Below are 24,793 nucleotides of genomic sequence, written 5' to 3'. Positions count from 1 at the left end.
TGTGCTCAATAGACCTCCGGGATGCATATTACCACATAAAAATGGACAAACGCTCCAGGAGTCTCCTTCACTTCCGGCTGGGAGCCAATCATTACCAATTCAGAGCCCTGCCATTCGGTCTCTCAACGGCCCCCAGAGTGTTCACAAAATGCTTAGCAGTGGTGACAGCTCATCTGAGACTTCAGGGTTTCCAGGTGTTTCCCTGTCTAAATGATTGGCTCCTCTCCACCCCCACCAAGCGCCTACTGGTCAGGGCCCTCCACTGCACTCTAGCACTAGCGGAGTTGCTAGTACACTGGGAAAAATCCAACCTTCATCCCACACAGCAATTGGAATTTATAGGGGCAGTATTCAACACTCAGACAAGCTTAGTCTCTCTTCCTCCTCACAGACTTCAGAGATTAAGGGCACAAGTACAAGTGTTTCTCTGTCGAAGGAAGGTGTCTACAAGGGAAGTTCTACAGGCTCTGGGGTCTATGGCGGCAGCCATCCCAATTGTTCCCCTAGCTAGATTACATATGAGACCACTACAATGGCTTCTTCTGACCCAGTGGATATCCAGTCTTCATCCCCTGAGCTCAGAGATCCTCATCACCAACTCCTGCAAACAAGATCTCCTCTGGTAGATGAGTACAGATGAAAATCTTTGGTGTCGCCCCTTCCAAGCTTCCCAACTCGGCGCCACAGTGACCACAGATGCTTCTGTGATAGGGCGGGGGGGCCACTTCCAGGATAAGACAGTCCAAGGCATGTGGTCCAGTCTAGAGGTCAACTTGCATATCAGTGTCCTGGAGTTGAGAGCGGTGCTGTTAGCGTTGCAAGCATTCCATCCACTTCTTTCGTCAGGAAAGATTGCTATTCAGTCGGACAGCATGTCTGTCGTCTGGTGCATAAACAAACAGGGAGGGACCAATTCCTATCCCCTATGTCATGAGGCCATGAGACTTTGGCATTGGGCGATAGCTTCCAACCGGTTTTTAATTGCAACGCGTATCCCGGGGAGCTCCAACGTGATTGCAGACAGGCTGAGCAGATGCATTCTCTGTCCTCACTAATGGTCTCTCGAGCCGAGTGTGACAGCAGAAATTTTCAGCCGTTGGGGCCAGCCATGCTACAATCTTTTCACTTCCCCCTCAAACAACAAATGCAGCAGCTACTTTGCCCTCTTTCCCCTTCACGAGGAGTCACCGAAAGACACTTTGACTCACGATTGTCCTGCGGGTCTTCTCTATGCTTATCCTCCGTTACCTCTGATACCCCTTTTTCTAAGGAAAGCTATTCGGTTGAGATGCAAAGTAATCTTCATTGCCCCTTTCTGGCCTATTCAAGTGTGGTTTCCCTTCCTCCGACCTCATCTGTTATAACCTCCTTGGATCCTGGACACTCATCAGGACCTAATATCTCACCCACAAGGGCTGACTCCCCCAAATCTATCCACTCTCAAGCTAACAGATTGGCTTCTCCACGTCCATTAGTTGCCAGGCAGGAAACCCTCTCCTCATCTGTCCGAGATGATATTCTGGAACAAGGGCTGACTCCCCCAAATCTATCCACTCTCAAGCTAACAGATTGGCTTCTCCACGTCCATTAGTTGCCAGGCAGGAAACCCTCTCCTCATCTGTCCGAGATGATATTCTGGCCTCCCATAAACCATCCACCAGAAATCGTCACAGAGACAAGTGGAAAAGATTCGCTATCTGGTCACATAATCGGATGCTAGATCCTTTTTGAACTCCTACAGCTACTGTTCTTCATTATCTTTCTGAGTTGTTTGACAATAGAGCATCAACTTCCACCATTCGTGTCCATTTAACAGCTATTTCCAATTTCCATAATGGCTCAGATGGAGTCCGTCTTATTTCAATCCAACTTTGCAAGACTTTTCTCAAGGGAATTTTCCATAGCAGACCTCCTATCAGGCAGCCTGTGGAGGCATGGAATCTCTCCCGGGTTCTCCAGTCTCTCTCTCTACCCTCCCTTGAGTCCGCTGTGACATGTGATCTAAAATTCCTGTCATGGAAATCTTTGTTTTTGGTGGTGGTCACATTAGCCAGATGCATATCTGAGTTACAAGCATTATGCATCAAGAGGCCATACCTGATCTTCCATAAGGACAGAGTATCATTTCGGACCAATCCATCCTTTCTCCCCAAGGTAGTTTCCGACTTCTCTGTTAACCAGTCCATTGATCTCCCTGTATTTTTTCCAAACTATTCAAACAAGGGAGAATACTGCCTGTATTCATTGGACGTTCATAGACGACTACATTTCTACCTGGACAGAACCAAGTCCTTTCTTAAGTCGGACCAACTCTTCATTTAATTTTCTGGCCCTAGAATGGGGTGTGCTGCATCTAAAGTTACTTGGATTAGAGATTGCAGTACCTTCTCATATTCTCTTACAAATGAATCTAAGCATGCTCAAATTAAAGCTCACTCAACTAGGGCTATTGCAGCTTCTGTTGCCTTCCACTCCAGGGCTTCCATGGATGACATATGCAGCAGCCATTTGGGCTAAACCCCATACCTTCATCAAGCATTGCAAATTGGATCTGGTCTCCAGGAAAAGAGCAGCCTTCGACTCAGTGGTTCTCAGGAATGTTCTTCCATAAGGGCCTCCCAGGTTCTCCAAGTAGCTTGGAATTCTGTCCCATCAGTGATAAATAGGAAGAAGATTAACAACTTCAGATAAAGAAGTTATGTCTTACCATAACGTTCCATCTGAGTTGTTGATCTTCTTCCAGTCATCACACCCTCCCACCATCCCCCACTGAAGGCTCCTGGCTGATCTTCTGGGTCCTTGTGATGTTTCAGGGTTTCTGCGCAGAGATGGCATCTGCCTTTCTATTTCTTCTATATTGTTGCATGCAAACTCGATCTGAGGTAACTGAGAGAAGGGCATTGTTGGTAGCAGCTTAGCTCGAGAGTTTTTGGTGTATGCGAGTTTGATATAAGACCGACTCTGTTCCAAGAGCTCGGAACTGAACCCCATCAGTGATGACTGGAAGAAGATCAGCAACTCACATGGAACGTTATAGTAAGACATAACTTCTTTTTTCAATTTTCCTTTTATCCCACTCAGTAGGTATAACTTTTGAAGATATTTCTCTGTTCCTAACAACTCTTGAATACTTTCCACTTCCCATTCTTTAAAATCCTCTCTTTTTAACAAGTAGGGTAGAAAGTGCCAATATCTCATTTTTACCTTGCATTTGTGTCTTATTTTTTATGATGGATGATCTGAAATAGTTATTGCATGTTTATCAAAGCTCTCAATCCAATGCACATGTTACTCAGAAATATAATTTCACTCTAGCCTAGCCTCATTATTGTACCTTGGGGAATGATATGTAAGTTCTCTCGAACTTCCTGCTGCTGAATTCACATTTTCTGTGCCAAACATTTTCATAAATTTTTTCAGAAATCTACCCGTTTGTTATATTTTCACTTCTAGGGCCCCCCAAACATGTCATTATTGCAAATCATGTTCCATTCCCCCCATAAATAATATTCCCTGCTGAAAGCTGATTATTTCTCCCAAAAATTTCTTAAACTCCACAGTTGCAGTTTTTGGTGGAATATAAATCATTGCAGCATAATCCTTCTCACTTGCCAGTAGTTCTTTAGTACTACAAATCTACAATTATTGTCCTTTTTTTCTTTTTTTTCTGTCACTATTGGAGCCTCTCTTACAATTAATATAATTACTCCCCTTTTCCATTGTCCCTAATAGTCTGCTGAATATCCGGAAGTCCTCTTTGTCAAATTCACATGATCGTTTCTTTCCAAATGTATCTCCTGCAATATTGCTATTTGCACAATGCATTTCTTATAATTCAGTATTCTTTCCTTTCTGCCTGTACCTGTAAGGCAGTTTATATTCCAAGATAAAATGGATAGCATAGCCATTATGATATAAAGCTGTTATTCCACACATTATGCATGTCAGTCTTTTTGAATGTGCATTTCCAGCTTTTGTGGTACATGCACACAGTAATATTTGGTAGGCTGATCTTCTGTACAATTGTTTCCTCTTATCTCCATTTGAACCTATGTCATATTTCAAGACTTTTTCTTTTAATGAAAACCCTCCAACAAAAAAATACATGTTTATGTCATCCCCATTCTCTGTTAACTTAGAACAAACACACAAAACTATGCCCATCTTCAAAAAAATAAAGTTTAACCCTCCTGATAGTAGTAGTTTTCCCAAATCAGTATCTACACCTACAGGCATTAGCTAACCTAAAATTAATGTTAACTATGCTGCAGCCTTTGTTTCCACTTAAACTGATTGTGGTATGTTCTTATCATAGCTCTATTCCCCTCCCAAATGTGAAAAAAACAGCTTCTATGGTTTCAGAAAACATTAACTTTTGGTTTTAAGAAAAAATACCACCGTCTATCTTTAAATATAAAACTAAATTGTACAATGTACTATGAAAATGCTTTAAAGTATTCAGGCTGTTAGAGTGGCTGATGTCCCTTATTTACTTCCCATAGTTTTTAATCTTTATTTTTCACTGAACTGCTTGCCATTTTGCTTTTCCGTCAGCAAAGAATGCTCAGAACTCTCAAGATAAAGTGCTTGCACCTGCAGAACAGTTAGTCTCCAAATAAAAGTAGTCAACAATGAATCTTTGTGAATTTCACTGTGAACAGAACATACAGCTATCTTAAAAGCATACTACTTGACTCTCACTGAACTTTTGCAAATGGCATTAAAATCAGGCTAATATATTTGCAGATGGAACAATGAAAAAGGTTTCCTTGGCAAAGTCTCTGTATGACCTTTACTGTCAGAAGCATGAGAAACAACTACCTTCTGTTTTCTGGCTCATATTTTGTTGGATAAACTTTGTAAAATTTCTTCCTTGACCTATTCAACTTCAAAAAATGATCCTCCAGGAAAAAAATATTCTGAAGACAGTTGGATACAGCAGATTGAATCTCACACCTGCCTGTTGACATTCCCTTATTGCTAAGATACATTTGCTTCTCTGCTGCCTTGTGTATGGTGAATAATGATTTTCCACAAACATATTGCCGTCTCCAGTTTTTAATACTGTTCCCGTCTGCCATAGTTTTAACGGGACCATTTCTTTCTGCTGGGAGGATAATACAGGTCTTGGCTGCTTTCTCATTGCCAGCTTTGAAGCATGCACTCAATGTACTCTTTTAATTAACAAATCCTGCTGTGGAATACCTGTCCAGTTGCTTATTTGTGCTTTCATAAAATTAATACAGTCCGTTCCTTCAAGTTTCTCAGGTACAACAGAAAATCTTAGGCTTTCTGTGCATACTGTGTCTTCTAACTCTGCAATTTTTTAAACAGTTTTTTTTCCTTGATAATTGTCATACTCAGTCAACCATATCTTTATTTCACTCTCTGATTTCTGCACTTTTATCAGTTCATCTGAATAGATAATTAAAACTTTTTTCTATTTTTCCAGTTCTTTTATTTAAGTTGATATACTCAACTTAAATAAGAGAGAAAAATGCACTAATAAATGTCTAAATGAGGCATACTTCTGTCAGTGCTAAGGTCCCAGACAGGGTTCAAAATACAAACATCTAGTTCTACAAGTAATTCTACTTACTTGTAGAACTAGATGTTTGTAGTTTGAATTTTAGTATAATGAATAAACAATGCTAAGATCTTGCAGTAATTTACAATCTCCCCCACTACAAATTACAAGACTAAGGTCCCAGAACAAACTTAAAAAATGTAAACATTACCTTTTGGCTAAAATGTGGAAAAAAATGAATAGTAAAAATAAAAAAAGTATCACCACATAGGTCACTATAAATGCAACTTAAATATTTAATCATAATTGAAATAAAAGCTTGTTTCTTTCCTCTTTGATGAAAGGCATGTTTCTCACAGTTCAAGATTTTCTACACATCTCACAGTCTTTTTCTTTCCTCTCATCACCTAAATTTCACCCTACCCTTTTCTCTCTTCCTTAAACCTTCCTTATGCCGCTCTTCCTCCCATAAGGATAGTGGGCAGACTGGACTGCTTCATAGCACCTCCTACCAACAAGACAAGTACTGTTTTCAGAAGCATGGCCTGGCACAGGACAACAAAGGGCATTTCACCCATCAGACCTTCTTTATTTAAGTGTGTACAGACAACAGATGTTTTTCTTAGAATGAAACAAATCAGAAAATAAGGTAGGTTGTTCATTTCCTTTTTGGGAGCAGGAAGGAGAAGTCTGTGAGTAAACAGACCATGTTAAAATAGCCTGCACACTGTATCTGCTTCTGTTAAGATTTTCATGGTAAACGTGTACATATAGAGCCCACTCTGCCAGGTCCACTCCAGTTGCTACTGCTCTTCTTAGAGATGTCAACACACAGACTCTCAGAAGTGTTTACTTTGTCCAGCTGTCCATGACTTTTCCAAGCACTGTAGTTTGGGTTGTGCTGCTAAGCAGGGTCTGCTATGGCTAGTTTTCAGAGACTGCTATGTCCAAGTTTTTACAAGACTTATCCACCCTTTTGTCTGTAATCTGTGGGAATTTTCACAAGAGTCATCACTGTGAAAGTAAATATTTTGATGAACATAGTACATTTTGTGTTACAATGATGCAGTAATAGTAGATGTTCATGTGTATTCATTGTTGCAGTATCATTTCATTCCCTCCATTCATTCCTTTTATTCATTTGGCAAACTCAGGTTGGGGTAACCATAGTCAACTAACCTTCTGTTTTCATTTAACCAGTACCCTCATTCCTCATAGTTGACCACAAACACAGAGAGGCAACTTTGGGGGTATTTTAGTTGGAAGCCTCACCATGAGAGCTAGTGTTCGGCTACCATTTTCCTAATTTTTTTGCCATGCTGGGCAAGAAAGAACTAATGATGGGGCTGGCCAACATCTCTCTTATAGACAATGTACTGATGTCTGGTGGAATGGAGTTCAACCCGAAGAGGAGTGGTATAGAGCTATTGAAATCAGGCCATGTGATGGGTCTTCTGCAGACATGAAGTCCAAAGAGCCATTAATGCAACAATGAAAACTTAGCTAAACCTCCCTCTTTTCTTTTAAGATTTTTGGATCCATAGAGATAAAGAGCTATAGAGAATTGAAAGTGCTTCACATTTTGCAGTTCATTGTTTATAACATGCTGCTGGCTGTGCTGTGTGGTGGGCAGGGGTGAACGCTTTGACCCCACTTCAGATAACCCAGGTTTGGTTAGCAGGACAGCCACTGAAGGTGTCTTTGGGGAGGAGGAGATGGGAACCTGCCTGGCCAGTTGCCAATTTGCCCATCTCCAGGGAGGGTTTTTCTCCAAGTCCTTCTGCTTAAATACCATCTGTCTGATGAATGAGTGGTAGTTTTGAGGTTGGAAGCAGTTTTTTCCTTGGCTGCAAGTGTAGTAATAAATGCAGTCTTCCTCCTGCTAACTGACAAGGATGGTTTATGTTTTATTTGAATCGGTTTGCTGAGGGTAGTGCACTTGTCTGCCGAGAACCTATTTCAAGCGTAACCCAGATAAGAGTAGTAAAAGAATTGCATAGCTGTAAGTGCATACCAAGGTGCAGTATTCAGCAGAAATATTTTGGTGGGCATTGTATTTCTGAAGCTGTGAACTGCAAAGTGTTAGCAAATTTGCATTGCTTTTCCTTCAGCTCTAAGGTACGGTGACTCTAGTTGCTAAATTTAGATAGAGAATAGTGCATGGACAAGGCTGCATGTGAGGATTTATTTTTTGTTCTTTTATCAGGAATGTGGGAGTAAAGGCTTTTTTCTGCATGGTGGATGCATTGGAGCTGCATATGGACTTCATTGTTTTCTGTTTATCTGAACTTCTGTTTCATAAGCTTTTTTTGTAATAGGGTCAAGTATTTACCAAAGTCCAATGTAAAGTTTAAAACGCAAATAAATGCCAAAACAGATTTAGCAAATTTTGTTGCACAGAAATGCTATTTTGACTGTATCATCCACAAGGCTTTATGGAATTTCATTTTATTATGGCTTGTCACTGTAGAACTAATTTTACCAGGTGGTGAAGTTTGGAGTGAACTATTGCTGTGAAAAAGTTAAGTGATCAGTCGAGCATTAGGTGTTTTTTAAGTTATTGCAGGTGTACATTGCTAAGAGTAGTTTGTTAAGTGGTTTAGGTTTTGGAAAAGCAGTGGCATTTTAGCCATTCAGTAAGCAAGTTAATCATTTGATTTCTGACCTGATTGTAGTCTGTAAGGCCTTGAAGAGAAGCTGGAATATTATTCCATGTTTTTAGCTCAGGCACTGAGGAGTGTTCTGTTTAGAAGTTTATTTTGATGACATCTTAAAACTAGAGTATCATCAGCATTGGAGCAAAGCAAAAGTTATATTGGGACATGAAAGTGTTTCGTCTGTCATCTAGGTAAGGGGATGCTGCTGTTTAGCTAAGGAGGGGCAGAACAGTAGGTTTTAACACTGTTAAAGAGCTAGCTATTTATCTTTTTTGCAGGACTCTTGCAGTGGTAGCAGTGGGGGTAGTGCCTTGGTTGTTAAATATGCAGATCCTGTTTTCAGTACTTTGCGGTGATTTTTTTTTTTTGGGGGGGGGGGGTATGAGCTTATATACTCAAAAAAACATCCTTTAAATCTGGCCACTACCACCAGTGGAAGAGAAGCAGAAGACTTGCCAGACCTAAAAAAGAAAGAATTTATGCTAAGTTTAATGTGTTGGTCAAAAGCTAAAAACTGGTCAAGCCAGAGGCCAGGAAGTCGAGTAAAATTTGTAGTATAATGCTGGAGGGGTTATTGATGGACCAGTGAAATTATTTTTTTTTTTTTCATGGGCAAGAGCCTTTTTTGTGCTCTTTTTCTACCCTAACTTGCTGACTGTCTTGCCCAAGAGTTATGATTTATTGTTTGTGCCTTGTAGAGCAATAGCCAGTTACATTATGATTGTCATGCATGCAGCTATGAAAGGTTTTCTGTATATTGCCTAACCCCATCCCTGACAGCTGGCTTTGGCATTTGATGAAGCGAGTAGAAATGGGTATATGCTTAAGTAAGGGCCTGCTGTGCCTTACTTAAGCATCTGCTTCTATGCTCCTACACACTTTCGGTGAAGGCTATTGGGCAAATGCAGTTTATAAGAGGCAGGCACATATGCTACAATGATGTACATCTATCCTCCAGTGTGAGTAAGCATTGCACCAGATTAGCATACTTCTTATGGCTGAGGTCACCACACATCACCAGCCTAGAGGGGCATGTGTGATGGCATCAACTTCATGTGACAGACTACCTGTACTCCGTCTCGGTCAGATATTTCAACTGTTTTGGGGGGAAATATAGTGAATACAGCAGCATGGCATTGGCATCAAGTGGAGCAGCTTCGGTGTGCACAATTTAAGTTGTTATTCTACAGACTCCACCCAGCACCCATGATGAGAATAGCCTCCAGGTAAGAAAAAAGAATACAAAAATGCAAATGTTCTTCGTGTTTCACTGCTGCAGTCATCACATTTGGGTTATCTGCTTGCAGGTAGCCCTCCGTCGGCCTGATTGTCCAAGTCTTGGGTCCTGCGTCAGTTGCTGTCTCATCTTCCATGACGTCAGGTAGTCAGGGGTATAAAGCATGCAGCGGTGCCTGAAGCAGAAGCAGTTCGCAAGTGCCTGTTGTGAGACTCCTGAAATTTTCGTCTTCGAGTTTCAGATCCAAAGTCTTCAACTAAGCTAAGTACCCCGTTGGGGATCCTTTTTCTTGTTCTAAACCAATGTCAGTAAAAGTTAACAATTGTATTTCTTGTGGAAAGCAAATACCTCATAACATTTTAATTCGTACTGCATTCCTTGCTTAGGCCCAGACCATGATGTACCTCTCTGTCGTTTTTTTGCCTTATTCAAACCTCGAACTATTCATCACCGGTTCATTTTTGCAGCCAAATATTTTGGTACTCGGTTCAATTATCCAGAAGTGGCTTCAGTAAGCCACCCGACTACCGACATTCCGAAAAAACACAAAGATAAAGACAGACAGACCACATAGGTCCAAAGCTGCCGACAATGCTTCTCCATAGCTAGTTGCCAGTTCGCCGGTACTCAGTGAGGTGCCTTCACAGCCCCTGATACCCACTACTTCAGATTCGCAGGCCTCTATTGAGACCCATTTGGAGTCTGGTATGCTGCGAGATGCTTCTTCGACTGTGGAACCTGCGGATGTCTCTACCTTGGATGGGTCCGGAGCCGCTGTGCAGGCACTGGCTTCTGAGGGTGTATTCAGGCCTACTGACTTGCATATTAAACCGACGCCATCTTCTTCTTCAAGGTCTAAAAATCGATCCATGCCTAGAAAACAGATGCCCAGACCACATGATCAAGCCCCTATGCCTAAAAAACAAATGATAAGAATGGCTGAAGACCTTATTACTCTAATCAGGGGAAGCCACCCTTCTCCCTCTAAGAGACCTAGGACTGATTTTCCTTCTTATTCTTCTGATCAGGATTCTGAAATTTGTTTTCTCTGATGACCAGGATTTGCCCTTATCTACCTATGAGGATTCCATTCCCTCTGCTTCCCCTCCAGAGGATTTCTCTTTTGGTGAAACCTTGCGTACTCTTAGGGAACATTTCCGCTGGGAAAGCCAGGATTACTCAGACTCCAAAAAGAGGTTTGGAGAAGTCTTACTCCTACCTCAACACAAGCCTTTAGCTATCCCTCCTGTGCTGGACATTGTAGATGATGCCTTCTCGGAATCTAGCCTGGCCCCTGACACTTTACCTCCGGCTCCCAGAAAACATGACAGGTATTACAGGGTACCTGACTCTCATAAGTTTCTTTTTAAGAATCCTACTGCGGATCCTGAGACCATTTCACAGGGACCCAAGGGCATTAAGGCTATTACTGCCAAAAGCCCTACCCCCTCTGATAGAGATTCCAGGCCCTGGATAGATGGGGTAAGAAGGTATACACTTCTGCAACTTTGGCCATTATGGCCTTAAACTGCCAGTTTCATATGTTAAAGTATCAATTGCATATTATTGGATTGCTTAAACAGAAAATGATGTTGATTCCTGACTGTGCTGAAAATAAAGAATTACAGGATTTAATGCATTCTGCTGAACAAGCTGGAAAATGTACCTTGCATTGTGGTTTTGATTCATTAGAGGCATCTTGTAGGGCAGCTGTCACTGGGTCTGTACTTAGAAGGCATGCTTGGCTTAAGGAACAATCTTTTGCCAGATCATTTTAAAGCTAAATTACTGGATGCTCCCTTAAACCAAGACCGCCTGTTTAGCAACAAAGCAGAAGTTCTTAAAAAGATGGAGGAAAAAGCTAAATCTATGCAAACTGTTAAAGATTTCCTGCAAGTACAGCCGCCCCCCCCCCCCCACAGATTTAGTAGGCATTGGCCTTCTAAGAATTGGTCCTTTCCTGCCTCTTCCAGGCCTTCTCAGTCCAAACCCAGAACCAGCAGAGCTGCCAGGCTTCAGTCCCAACGTACTCACAGGCCTAAGCATTGGGGGTCTCCCACTTCCAAAGCTGGGAGTAGTAAGACACCCCCCTATGGTAAACTGTCACAATTACTTAACTTTAAACCTTCCAAGCCTTGCTCAACTGACTGTTCCTTTAGGGGGAAGATTGCCATGCATGCAAAAAAACTGGGAACTCATTACCCAAGACAAATGGGTTTTAAATATAGTTTCCCAAGGATACAGATTCCACTTTCACTCCTTACCAACCCTAAATGGTTGGCCAGACCTACCCCCAAATCAGTGGGCAGAGGCTCAAAAGCAAGTTCTCTCTCTTCTGTGCATCAGGGCTATTCAGCCTGTGCCAGAAGAAGAATGGGGGCAAGGTTTCTACTCAAGACTTTTTGTGGTGCCCAGAAAAGACCATTCCTGGTGTCCTGTCATAGACCTGTCTATCCTAAACACTTTTTTGGTAATCCCAAAATTCAAAATGCTAACTCTTCATCAGCTACTTCCCATGCTAGGCAAAAATGCCAGGTTGGCAACACTGGATTTAAAGGAAGCCTACCTGCACATCCCAGTAAGGGAATCTTGCAGAAGATACCTACGCTTCAGAGCAGGCTACATACACTATCAGTTCTCTGCACTGCCTTTTGTCTTATCTACTGCACCCAGGGTATTCACAAAGTGCCTAGCTCCAGTCATTGCATTTTGCAGGCAAAGAAATATTCAAATATACCCATACCTGGACGATTGTCTAATTCAGGCAGAAAGCCAAGACGTACTATTAAATCATCTGGCATTTGTAAAGAATTTACTAACTTCTCTGGGGTATACCATAAACAAAAAGAAATCACATCTAGTACCCTGCCAACAAATTGTATTCCTGGGAGCAAGCTTGAATACAACTTCCCAGATGGCCTACTTCATGCCAGAAAAACAAGTTCATTTGACAGCCTACTTCAAACTACTGGCCACAATGACCCAGCTATCTGCAAGGAAAATACTGCAAGCCTTGGGGTTCATGGCCTCTTGCATTCTACTAATTCCATATGCAAGACTGCATATGAGGAAACTGCAGTGGTATCTAAAAAGCCTATGGTGTCAACATTCTCAGGACCTAGAATCAATGATTCCTATCATACCTTGTCTAAAGATAAGAGTTCCTTTGGTGGGTAGAGGCCTGCCACCAAAACAAGGGACTGCCATTCACTCTACCCCCAGCTGCCCAAACCCTAACAACAGATGCATCAGACTGTGCATGGGGGGCTCACTTGGCAGGGCATTGCATTCAGGGCAAATTGAACCAGAGTCAAATGCATCTGCATATCAGTCAGAAAGAAATGTTAGCTGTACAGAATGCTCTGACAGCCTTCAAGGACCACATTCTTCCAGGACAGTTATTGGTAAAGAAGGACAACACCACAGGTATGTGGTACATAAACAAGCAGGGGGGAAATGCAGACTAGCCATGGCTCTATGGAACATAGCCTTGAGCTACCAAGTGCACCTACAAGCTCAATTCCTGCCAGGCAAGCTAAATACACTGGCAGATCTAAGCAGAAATCTCATGGACCCGCAGAAGTGGAAACTGGAACCAAAGATATTCAACATGTTGAGAAACAAATGGGGGAGCCCAGAGATGATCTTGTTTGCCTCCCTTCAGAACTACCAATTGGACAAATTCTGCACAAGGACTCTGCAAAGACAAGCTTGGAAAGTGGATGCCTTGTCCTTCACCAGGAAAAATCAGTTTATGCCTTTCCCCCTCTGCCTCTCCTCTCCAAAGTGTTACTAAAGATCAAACAGGACAAACCAAGGACAATACTGATTACACCAGACTGTCCATGCCAACGCAGTGTGTCATTGCGGGAACCATGGCACCTGCCTCAGACCCCTGGCCTGCTGTCCCAGCAGGAGTGCCAGATTCTGCACCCACAGCTTCAAAACCTGAACCTTGCAGCCTGGCTAATTATCTGATCTCTCCATTACCATCAGTAAGCAAGTGATGGATATCATTCTGGAGGCATGGAAGCCTAGTACCAGAAAATCCTATGCTGAAAAATGGAAAAGATTCTGTTCCTGGAGCCAAACTCAGAGGATGGGCACAACAGTGCCCAATTTACCGCATATTCTTCAGTACTTAACTGAGATGCTTCACAAGGGCCTTGCCTTTTCTTCCATCAAAATTCATGCCTTGGCCATTTCAGCACATTATAATACTGAGCCACCCCTCTCTACTCATCCACTGCTGAAGCAATTCCTCAGAGGGGCCAAAAACTTAAGTCCACCCAGGAGATCCCCTACTCCAGCCTGGGACCTTAATTTTGTATTGGAAAAGCTCACTCTACCTCCCTTTGCGCCAGCTGCAAGTGCAGAGTTGAAATTCCTTTCTTGGAAAACAGCCTTCCTTCTAGCCATCACTTCAGCAAGAAGGGTGTCTGAATTACAAGCCCTCATGGCAGTGGAGCCTTTCATCATCTTTCATGCTGACAGGGTGTCCCTCAGGACCAATATTTCCTTTATGCCCAAGGTGGTATCCAGTGTGGCCATTAATCAGTCCATTCATTTGCCAACCTTCTTTTCTAATCCACAGAACAAAGGGGAATGAATACTGCACTCCTTGGACGTACACAGACGACTTAGATTTTACTTGGACAGGACTAAGCCTCTCAGGAATTCTGAACAGCTGCTGGTTGCATTTGCTGCAGGGGCAGAGGGGAAGGCCATTTCAAAGCAAACCATTTCTAAGTGGATAGGCCATTGCATTCATTTCTGCTGTAAGCATCATGGAAAATCTCCCCCACAGGGGATAAGACCTCATTTCACTAGGGCTGCATCTACCTCTTCAGCCTTTCTCAGAGGTGTCTCTACCAGGGACATCCTAGAAGCTGTTACCTGCAGTTCTGTACATACTTTCAGCAAGTATTACCACTTGCCAATTTTCTCTAAATCCAGAGCTGGCTTTGCCACTGCAGTCTTGCAGGGCCTTATAGCTGGTCCTAATGCTATCTAATTACCTCCTCCCATCCTTATCTTTGGGAATCTACACAAATGTGATAACTGCAACAGTGAAACACGAAGAACATAAGTATGGTTGTGTACACTTACCATAAATGTAGATGTTCGAGTGTATTCACTCTTGCAGTCCTGGTTACCCTCCCTCCAGCCACCTGATTTCTTTTGACTATACCTCTATTCTTGTTTACTATGCTTAAAGCTTTCTGGTGTATTTGCTTTTTGTTGGAGGTGTAACCTTGTATATAATTGCTTACCATTATGGGGGCACCTGACATCTGGGGCAAGAAAACTGATGTAATGGCGTCGGCTGCATGCTTTATACCCCTGACTACCTGACATCATGGAAGATGAGACAGCAACCGACGCAGGACCCAAGACTTTGATAATCAGGCCGACTGAGGGCTACCTGCAAGCAGATAACTCAAATGTGATGACTGCAACAGTGAATACACTCTAACATCTACATTTATGGTAAGTGTACACAGCTGTACTTTTGTTTAGCTGGAGGGCAGCTCGCATTCTGTTCTGTCCATCCGCAGAGTTTTGTTGCTGTATTCAATTCTAAGTAAGTCCGTATTGCTGCTCTATGTTTGTAAGGGTTGTGAATTTTAAACCGACTGTTTTTTTTGGTGTATTCTGTATTCAGTTCTAGGCAAGTCTGGAATCTGGACTTACTTAGAAGTGAATACAGAATATAGTAAAAAAATGGGAGGTTTAAGAACACACCTACAGTGCAGCAATGAAGAGTCTGGATTGCTGCAACCGACCATTATTTGCTCTATTCAAGCTGTTTGCTAAGTTTTAAGTAAGTCTAGAGTGCTGCATGCTTATTTTGTAAGGGTTTCTTAAGTGTGTGTGTGTAAAATGCCCCATTTAAGTATACCTGGTGGTTAATGTTACTCAGGCCAAACCCCGTACCTTAGGTACAAGAAGCAAGAGCCTGAATTCTCTACCCATATCACTTGAGTGTTATGGGCTCAGCTCCTTGAATGACATTTTCACAGAATGTCTGGAATACTTTTGGTCTTTTCCTCTTAGAATTTGTAGTTTTCTGACAAATCAGTGAGAAATGAATTAAATAATGATAGCCATTTAAGTTTGTCTTCCTATTTTTCAGTAAACGCAGGATAACACAAAACATTTTATTCTAGCAACTTTAAAAAATTGTACAACTAATGTTTAAATGTGTCCCTGGATTTTGGATCTTTGTCCTCCCCTCAGTAGGTTTTGGCTTTTTCCAGATTTCTTGTGCTGCAAAGCTGAGAATATAGTTCAGCATCAAGTGAATTTTACAAGGAGCTGAGAGTTTCAGGTGAAGAGTTTATTGCTGCTTATGCCAAGTCTGTTTGCATTATTAGCACAACAGGTAGTATACTTGCTTTTGATGCAGAAGGCTGTGGGTTCTACTCCCACAGTATGTGGATGGATTCCTGATACTATACTGTGTTATACTTTTAAAGGGAATGGATGCTGCAATCCTTTGGAGGAGATACCTAGTAACTATGAACCTGTTATCAGCTTGCCATCCATTCCCTATTGCAGTATTACTAGCTTATCATTTTTAATGTAACATTGACAATTTATTCTTCAAGGGCAACAGGCACTTTACATGTAGATGAAACAATGAATTATAAAGTTCCATGAGGAGTTGTATAAAGCATAGACCAAAACAATCTTTTTTTTTTTTTCTGAGGAGGTAAAAAACAGTGAACTTTCATAATCTAGCTAACTAGCGCAATGTAAACTTGACTGGAATTAAATCATCAACACCCCCCCCCCTTTTTTCTGATTTTCAACATGGAGTCTGCTGTTGCTTGTCAGCTGTCAAAATCTTTCTCAATTTAATGCAGTTAATTTTATTTTTATAAAAGAAAATTGTATTTTAGTTTTATACAAGCTCAAAGTTTGATACATGTTCAAATGTTTATATAAATAAAACATTATTGTTCTGGTTATATTTTGTGGTTAATATTTTGTCTGTTCTTCAGTTTGTATTTGATTGCTGGTATCCCACAATTCCATGGAGTGGCAGGGTTACACGCACAATTTATGTTAATCAGCATACAGATTTGTACCTATTTTTCATGGGCCTTTGTCCAGATTTTTGACGCTTCCAGGTTGAGGTGTATGCAGGTCAGACTGCTTTTCTCCTTTCTTGATAGGCAAGCCAGCATCTGCCACTCATGGCCACCCAGTGTCAGTCCCGGGTCATTTGGAGTCAAGTCTGCATCCTTTGTGCTCCAGCACTAGCTAGCATACATATTACTTCGTAATAGTTGAGCAGTAGAACATTAAGAGTAAGACAGTTTGTTAGTATTTGAAAGTCTTCTACTTGCTTTTTGATTGTGGTTTATATAGGCTGATTTCTTTATGCAGAGCCATCATATGTCTTCTGAAGTGGAATGAAAAACAAAAAGAGAAGAGTGGCAGTACTGAACTTTGAGGAAAACCTTGATGCAATGAGACAGTTCCATGCAGCCTCAAGGACATAAGCTTGCTAAATTAAATGCTGTGGTGACATCACTGAAGACAGCATCCAATTAAAGGATCTTTGTCTCTGGTTTTAAGGATAGTGTCAGTGGAAGATGTTCTTCGTGTTACACTGTTGCAGTCATTACATTAGGGTAATCTGTTGGCAGGTTGCCCTCATTCGGCTTGAATTCCAAAGTCTTGAGTCCTATGTCGGTTGCTGTCTTCTTTTCCATGACGTCAGGTCGTCAGGGGTATAAAACATGCAGCCGACGCCATTTTCTTTAGTCTTTCTTGCCTCGCGATGCCCGAAGCAGAAGCATTTCGCAAGTGCCGGTCGGCCGACTACTGAAATATTCGAGTTTGAGTTTCAGAACCGAAGTCTTCACTAAAGCTAAGTACCCCGCTGGGGAAACTTTTTTTTCTTGCTTTTTACCGATGTCAGAAAAAGTTAATAATTGCATTACTTGTGGGAAGCAAATACCTCATAAGGATTTCCATTTATACTGTATTCCTTGCCTAGGCTCTGATCACAACGTGCCTAGCTGTCGGTTTTGTGCTAGATTTAACCAACCCACTATTAAGCGTCAGTATATTTTTGCATCAAAGTATTTTGGAAACAGATTCAACTACCCAGAAATGTTGTTGGATAGCAATCAGACTACTGGAATGCATAAAAAAACGCAAAGAAAAGGACAGACAAATGCAGTCGAGATCCAAAACCAGTGACAAAGCTTCTCCTAAGCCAGTCGCCGGTACTCAGTGAGGCGCTTTCGCAGCCCCTGATACCCGCTACCTTCGAGTTGCAGGCCTCTACCGACTCCCATGTGGAGTCCGGCATGCTGCAAGATACTCAAGGTATTGGACCGACGGATTTATCTCCCTCGGATGGGTCCGGAGCCTCTGAGCAGGCTTCTGAGGGTGTATTCAGACCTCAACATTTGTATATCAAACCGACAACAGCTGCAAAACCAAAGGCAGAAGCAACTTTTAAGACTAAAAAACCGACGCATGAGCCACGTGCACAGGCCTCTATGCCTAAAAACAGATGAACAAAATGGCTGAAGACCTTATTACCTTGATCAGGGGTACCCATCCCCCTCCAGATAAAAGGCCTAGGCAAGACACTGACTATAAATCTTCAGATCAGGTTTCTATTTCTTCTGATTCCTCTTCTGATCAGGAGTTATCTTTAACTCCCTGTGAGGATTCTGATGCTGAGGAGTCTATGCCATCTGCATCTCCTCCTGAGGATTATTCATTTGGAGAAACCTTGCGTACTTTGAGGGAGCATTTTCACTGGGAGAGTCAAGACTTCTCAGAATCAAAAAAGAGGCTCAGGGATTTCCTTCTCCCACAGCACAAACTTGACCCCTGACTCCTTACCTCCGGCTCCCAGTAAGCCTGACAGATATTACAGGGTCCCTGACTCTCATAAATATCTATTTAGAAACCCTGCTGCTGATCCTGAAACTATTTCACAGGGTCCAAAGGGAGTTAAGGCCTCAACAGCAAAAAATCCTACCCCTTCTGTCAGATTCAAGGGCACTAGACAGATGAGGAAAAAGGTTTATACATCTGCAACCTTGGCAATCACGGCCTTAAATTGTCAATTTCATATGCTTAAGTACCAACAACATGTTATGGGATTGCTGAAACAGAAAATGATGCTGATTTCAGAATGTGCAGAAAATAAAGAATTGCAGAAATTATTATATGCAGCTGAACAAGTTGGAAAGCACACTTTGCAATGTGGTTTTGATTCCTTAGAGGCCTTCTGCAGGGCTGCAGTTACTGGATCTGTGATTAGGAGGCATGCCTGGTTAAAGGAAGAAAATTTGCCTGATCATGTTAAAGCTAAATTGCTGGATGCACCTTTACAGCACGATTCTCTGTTTGGTATTAAGGCAGAAGAGGTTTTAAAGAAAATGGAAGACAAAGCAAAATCTATGCAAACTGTTAAAGACTTCTTACAAGTGCAGCCCCCAAGATGCAGTAGACACTGGCCTACAAAAAAGTGGACCTTTCCTGTGTCAGACAGAGCTCAAAGGGGCAAATCCAGACGCCCTAAGGGTTCCAGATACCAGCCGCAGGAGTCATGCAGGTCAAAGCAAAGGTGCACTTCCACCTCCAAATCTGGAGGAGATAATGCGCAAACCTACAGAAAACAATCCTAATGACTTCCTTCTGCCTACCCCAAGCACTTATTTTTTGGCAGCACCCATAGGGGGAAAATTAGCACTTTTTGCTCAAAATTGGCAGTTAATAACCCAAGACAAGTGGGTACTAAACATCATATCACAGGGATACAGATTCCATTTCCACACTCTGCCAATGTCAAATGGTTGGCCAGATCTGCCAAAAAATCAATGGGTAGAGGCACAGAAACTAGTTACGTCCCTCATGGATATGGGGGCCATTCAAACAGTACCAGAACAAGAAAAAGGACAAGTTTTTTACTCATGACTGTTCTTGGTACCCAGAAAGGACAAGGCTTGGCGGCCAATACTGGATTTATCGATTTTGAACACATACCAAAATTAAAAATGCTGACTTTGCAGCAGCTTCTGCCCGTGCTGGGCAAGAATGCTTGGCTGTTGACTTTAGACCTAAAAGAGGCATACCTGCATGTCCCAATAAGACAATCGTGCAGAAGATACCTCAGATTTAAGGCTGGCTTAATGCATTACCAATTCTCTGCACTGCCCTTTGGCTTATCTACTGCGCCCAGGGTCTTTACAAAGTGCCTGGCACCAGTAATTGCATTTTGCAGACAAAGAAGTATACAAATATATCCTTACTTAGACGACTGTCTCATTCAAGCAGAGAACAAGGACACTCTTCTTCAACACCTGGCATTTGTGAAAAGGCTTTTAACTTGCCTAGGGTACACAATAAACGAAAAGAAATCACACCTGGTACCCTCTCAAACGATAACAGAGGAGTACTAACCAAAGACATTTTATAGGCTGCTACTTGGAGTTCTGTTCACACCTTTACAAAGCATTACCATTTGCCTCTCTACTGTAAGTCCAGGGCAGGCTTTGCCACTGCAGTGCTGCAGGGCCTTATAGCCACACCTAATGCTGTTTAGCTCCAGCCTCCCAACCATAGCTTTGGAATTCTACCCAAATGTAATGACTGCAAAAGTGAAACAAGAACATCATAGTACAGTTGTGTACACTTACCATAAATGTAGATGTTCGAGTACATTCACTGTTGCAGTCCAGGTTACCCTCCCTCCATCCCCCTGTCATCCTGAAGTTTATCTTTCCTTCTCTATCTTCTACAACCTATGTGGTGTATTTGCTTTTAGATGAAGGTATAGTTTATATTGATGCATGTACTTATACCTATATATATATATATATATATATATATATATATATATATTTGCTACCTTTTTGGGGGCACCTGACATCAAGGGCAAGAAAAACTAAAGAAAATGGCATCGGCTGCATGTTTTATACCCCTGACGACCTGATGTCATGGAAGAGAAGACAGCAACCGACGCAGGACCCAAGACTTTGGAATTCAGGCCGACTGAGGGCAACCTGCCAGCAGATTACCCAAATGTAATGACTGCAACAGTGAATACACTCGAACATCTACATTTATGGTAAGTGTACACAACTGTACTTTCATGATCAAAGAAATGTTGAAGTCTTTCATCTGCCCCAAAATCTTTGCTGATGTATAGAGAGCATACAGTATTCTTCAGGGATTCACAGGTTTTACATTAATAAGCTTTTCCAGAATTTATTAATGCTTGGATTCTGGAAAGTGGTCTGAAGTCAGATTTTTAATTTTGTGGAGCTTCCTTTATTGATTTACTTAATTATGATTTATTCCTAAATATTCATGTAAAGATTTTAGCTAAGAGGTTTGCGTGTGTGGGGGATGGTTGTTGTCTCTGCAAAGTTTAGTGAATGAAGACATCTATTCTTGTGCAAATCTGTTAGATCTTCAGTTTCATGTAAAAGAGGGAAAAGTACAGTGTCATTTTTGTTGATGGATGGATGTGCTAACTTCCTTTCAGGAGGTGTATTTGACATTGAAAGAATTCCTGCAGAAATGCTGGATGTACTAAAGTCCTGCGGAAGTGCCAAGAATAGTATGGCACTAGAGATGCAATCTAGTTCCCCTTCCAACAGTCATCAGTGCGGAAGTCTCTTTTTGGCCAAAAAAAAAAAAAAAAAGAAAACATGTATATTGCACGTGTATGTAACAACATCAACTCATCAGCTGTTACTCTCCCACACAAACCCCTATATGTATAATACACATACACACACACACACACACACACACACACACACGTATATCACATGCACGCACGTATATATACACACACACACACATAGATAGCTATATGTAGATATATGCATGCACACACACACACACACATATATATATATATATATATATATATATATATATATATATATATATATATATATATATATACACATATATAGAAGCATATATGTATGTATGTATAGATATATTTAGAGAGTCCTTACTGACTCTTTTGAGCCCTGTAATTACAAAAGGCTTTGCTCTAAAGTTGTTTTCTGCAGGGAACAATCCCCCCAATGCTCTCCAGTAAACAACAGTCAGAGGTTTTGTATATGTAACACAATATTCAGTTTCACTGTTTCAGGACTCGCACTAATACATTTTATCAGAAATGTATTTACTTATATATGCTGCTTAGAAATGCACAGTCACAGCACCACCAGTTGTATCTCTTCATTGTATCTTATGTTAAAAACTTGCTGTTGTGGTTAGTACATTGTTTACCTTTTTCAGACTGTATTGTTTAACAAGGCAGCAAATAGGTTAATGTTAAAACTCATTAGTGATCTGTTTGATCTTTATTTTTAGTGCCTGCTGTGAATGAAAAACTTCACAAAAGCATGGACAAGCATCTTCATGGACTGGGATATCCGGAAGGAGGAGAAAATCCACAGTCATGTGAACAGCAGAATTTACAAGTCATAATCACAGATGGTAATCCATGGATGAGGGAGGAGGTCAGAGAGAGAGTTCATGCTCCACTTCCGCCAACATGGCGTCGGTCATCACTACCAGTAGATGATCACTCAGGACTTGAGGAAGCATCACGAAAGGAAATAGCAGAACAGACTTTAAGTAAGATTGTACAGGTTAATGATGGAGCTGTACAGCGAAGTGCTGGACAGGGACTTGTTTCACGAAGGGATCTCCGAAGGTCAAGCCTGAACAGTAACCCTAATTTAACAAATCCTGGCCTCATTGATGTTCGGAAAAAACCAATGTGATGACAGAAGAATAAGGACTGTGAAAGAATGATGGGTTCTTGTAAAGATTGAAATACAGGGACAGCTATGTCCTGCAGGACAATGCACTGTGAAATATAAGCCCTTCTGTTAAATTCTGTGGTATACCCCTTTCCTTGGCCTGGTCAACCTTTTACAGTATTCTTTTACAACTGTAAGTCTTGTTAATGAGAGGGCCTGAGGTTTTAAAATTTGGATGCAACTTGGGTACAATTCTAACCTTGGATACCATTAGACTATCTTAGAAAATATGCATTTTAGTGTTTATTCACCCTCAAATTTGAGTAGGTTATGTACTGCTTTGTCTAGCCTCACCACCTTAATATCTGAATATGAAGAAAAGCCTGTCCAGTTTCTGTTTATTGTGTGGAATCCCTTGAGGAACTGTATATATTTTACTTAACTGATGTTAATTGATATATTACCTGTATTGATTATCGCTTTGAACAAGTCAGAGAAATGAGCCAGCAGGAGATCAGCATTCTGGGTGTTGTTACATATGTAGTATTCTGCCTTTTTATTTGAGAGCAATAAAATAAGGAAATTACATTTTACTTTTAAAGTAATAATTTAAACAGTTCAGAATACTTTTTATATATGAAAACTAACAGCACAAAATAGATTTTCAGTTGTAATGACCAAAATGTAAGCAGACTTTTTTTGACACTTGTGCTGCTGTATTTGTATGTATGTATGTATGTGTATATAGACTCTTGTCTTTCACACCTGTTTCTGTCATTCTTTGTTGCATGCCTGTTCCTGTGTATCATCTTATTTGTAAGTCATGGTTATTGATCATGTCCCCAGAATGACTAGTGATAGATAGGGTCTATATTGTATACTCGAAGTTTTATAACTTCGAATACCATATGATCAACACTGTATAGTCGAAGTTTTAAAACTTTGAATATATAAAACAAAATAAAAGAACAAACCCTAAACTAAGGGTTGTAGGCAAGCCCCTGCACTCCATTTCCGCTCTTTAAATATACCAACTCCAAGACTGCACTATAATGTGGTAAAGGGAATATTTTCCTTTACTGCACTGTAGTGCAATCGCAGAGTTGGTATATTTAAAGAGCGAGGGGTGTAGTGGGTGCAGGAGGGCTTGCCCCCAAAACCCATTAGGTTACTTTTTTTTTTTTTTTTTTTAATTGTTCGAAGTTTTATAACTTCAACCATATGGTGTTGATCATATGGTATTCGAAGTTATAAAACTTTGTTCATATAATATAGACCCTGAAAGATATTACCAGGGCAGCATACTGGTCCATCACTGCTGAGGTCACCATGTTACACTCTCTCTTTTTTTTGTTTTTTTTGGCAGGGATACTGAAATCTGTGATACAATACTAATATTGTTTGGAGTCCCTTCACATTTAGTAGCTGCTTGATTTTTCTCTTGGAAAAGGAGACCTTGATGTATACGTGATACTTCTTCCATGTTAGCATTCGGTGGAATACAGAAGTTCAACAACATTGAAGTGCCCTGACTTGTTTTGAAACTGTGAATTCCTTAATGTTTTTCCCCATTTTGCATGCCCCCTACAGCTGATCTTCAGCTGTCTAGCAGTACCATTTTATCTGAAGTGTCTTCAGCACTATCCACTGCATTTTGGACTGTACCAGTGGCAAGTTGGGGCAAGAGAAGTGGAATGGAGCAGCTTTTACAGTATCACACATTGTGATCCTGCACACCAGTAGATTTTTTTGTGCCTAAATCTACAGAGCTAGTGACATCTCGTGTAACCCCACGTGTCAGATGACTAAAAAGTTTAAAATGACCTCTCTGGAAAATAAATTTGAAAATGCCAACAAACAAACTTTACCAAAGGACCAAAGATATTTAGCAGCTCAAATAAACTCTTTAATAAAATAAAAAACTAGAATAACCACTTTTGAACTTCACAGATATCTTCATCGGAATGTTCTTACAAATCATAACACATTATTAAATACTTTAATTGTGGTCATAGGACTAATCTCATGATCAAATCAAACCACTGAAAATCATTGTTTACATTTCTTATACTGACAGTTATGTTGTAACACACATTTATAATTAATAAAACCATTCAGTCCTGGGTGAACATTACCATTTAACCTAATTTGCCATTTAACCTCTCTAAATTCCAATTTATCTTCTTTGTTACCTTTGTAGTATAATCCAACATGATTAATAACATGAATTAATAAATTCCTTTAACCTCTGAAACTTTGAGGTTTACAATCAAATGTTTGAAAGTCGCCTTGGCATCATTCATAAGGTCGAGGGTAAAGGTGCAAAAGTTTAAAATTGCGAGTGGAAATCATGTCTCGTTAGAAACATTGACACGTAGTTTGAGTTCACGGTTTTAAGTGTCGCTGTTTACAGTTGGATCCCACTACAGTGGGGAATGGCAAAAGTACCGTTTTCCTCAATGTAGTGCGATCTCTGAGTTAAGATGTATAGTTAGCAGGGGGGTGTGGAGGGTACAGGAGGGCTTGCCCCCCTGCAAAACTTTGGTAGTACTTCTCCAGATGTCCAAATATTGTCGATAATATAGAATTTTACATACTGACG

At 41.0% G+C, this 24,793-nt stretch overlaps 1 protein-coding gene across 2 annotated transcripts in view; it reads left to right on the top strand.

Moving 5' to 3' along the window:
* KIF7 (kinesin family member 7) overlaps positions 1–22,953 on the top strand; it is a 1,697,985-nt gene extending 1,675,032 nt beyond the window's left edge. For both annotated transcript variants that reach the window (XM_044078207.1, XM_044078206.1), the window contains exon 19: positions 21,797–22,953. In XM_044078207.1, coding sequence (XP_043934142.1) covers positions 21,797–22,212 — 416 coding nt within the window. In that variant the 3' untranslated portion in view covers positions 22,213–22,953. The remainder of the gene's footprint in view (positions 1–21,796) is intronic.
* Positions 22,954–24,793: the final 1,840 nt, after the last annotated feature.

This window comes from Protopterus annectens, chromosome 7.part0, assembly GCF_019279795.1.
Source record: "Protopterus annectens isolate FY-2018-M chromosome 7.part0, PAN1.0, whole genome shotgun sequence".
NCBI classification, from domain to species: Eukaryota; Metazoa; Chordata; order Ceratodontiformes; family Protopteridae; genus Protopterus; species Protopterus annectens.
The sequence above is the reverse complement of the archived record's forward strand: the minus strand, read 5'-3'. Positions and strand labels throughout refer to the sequence as shown.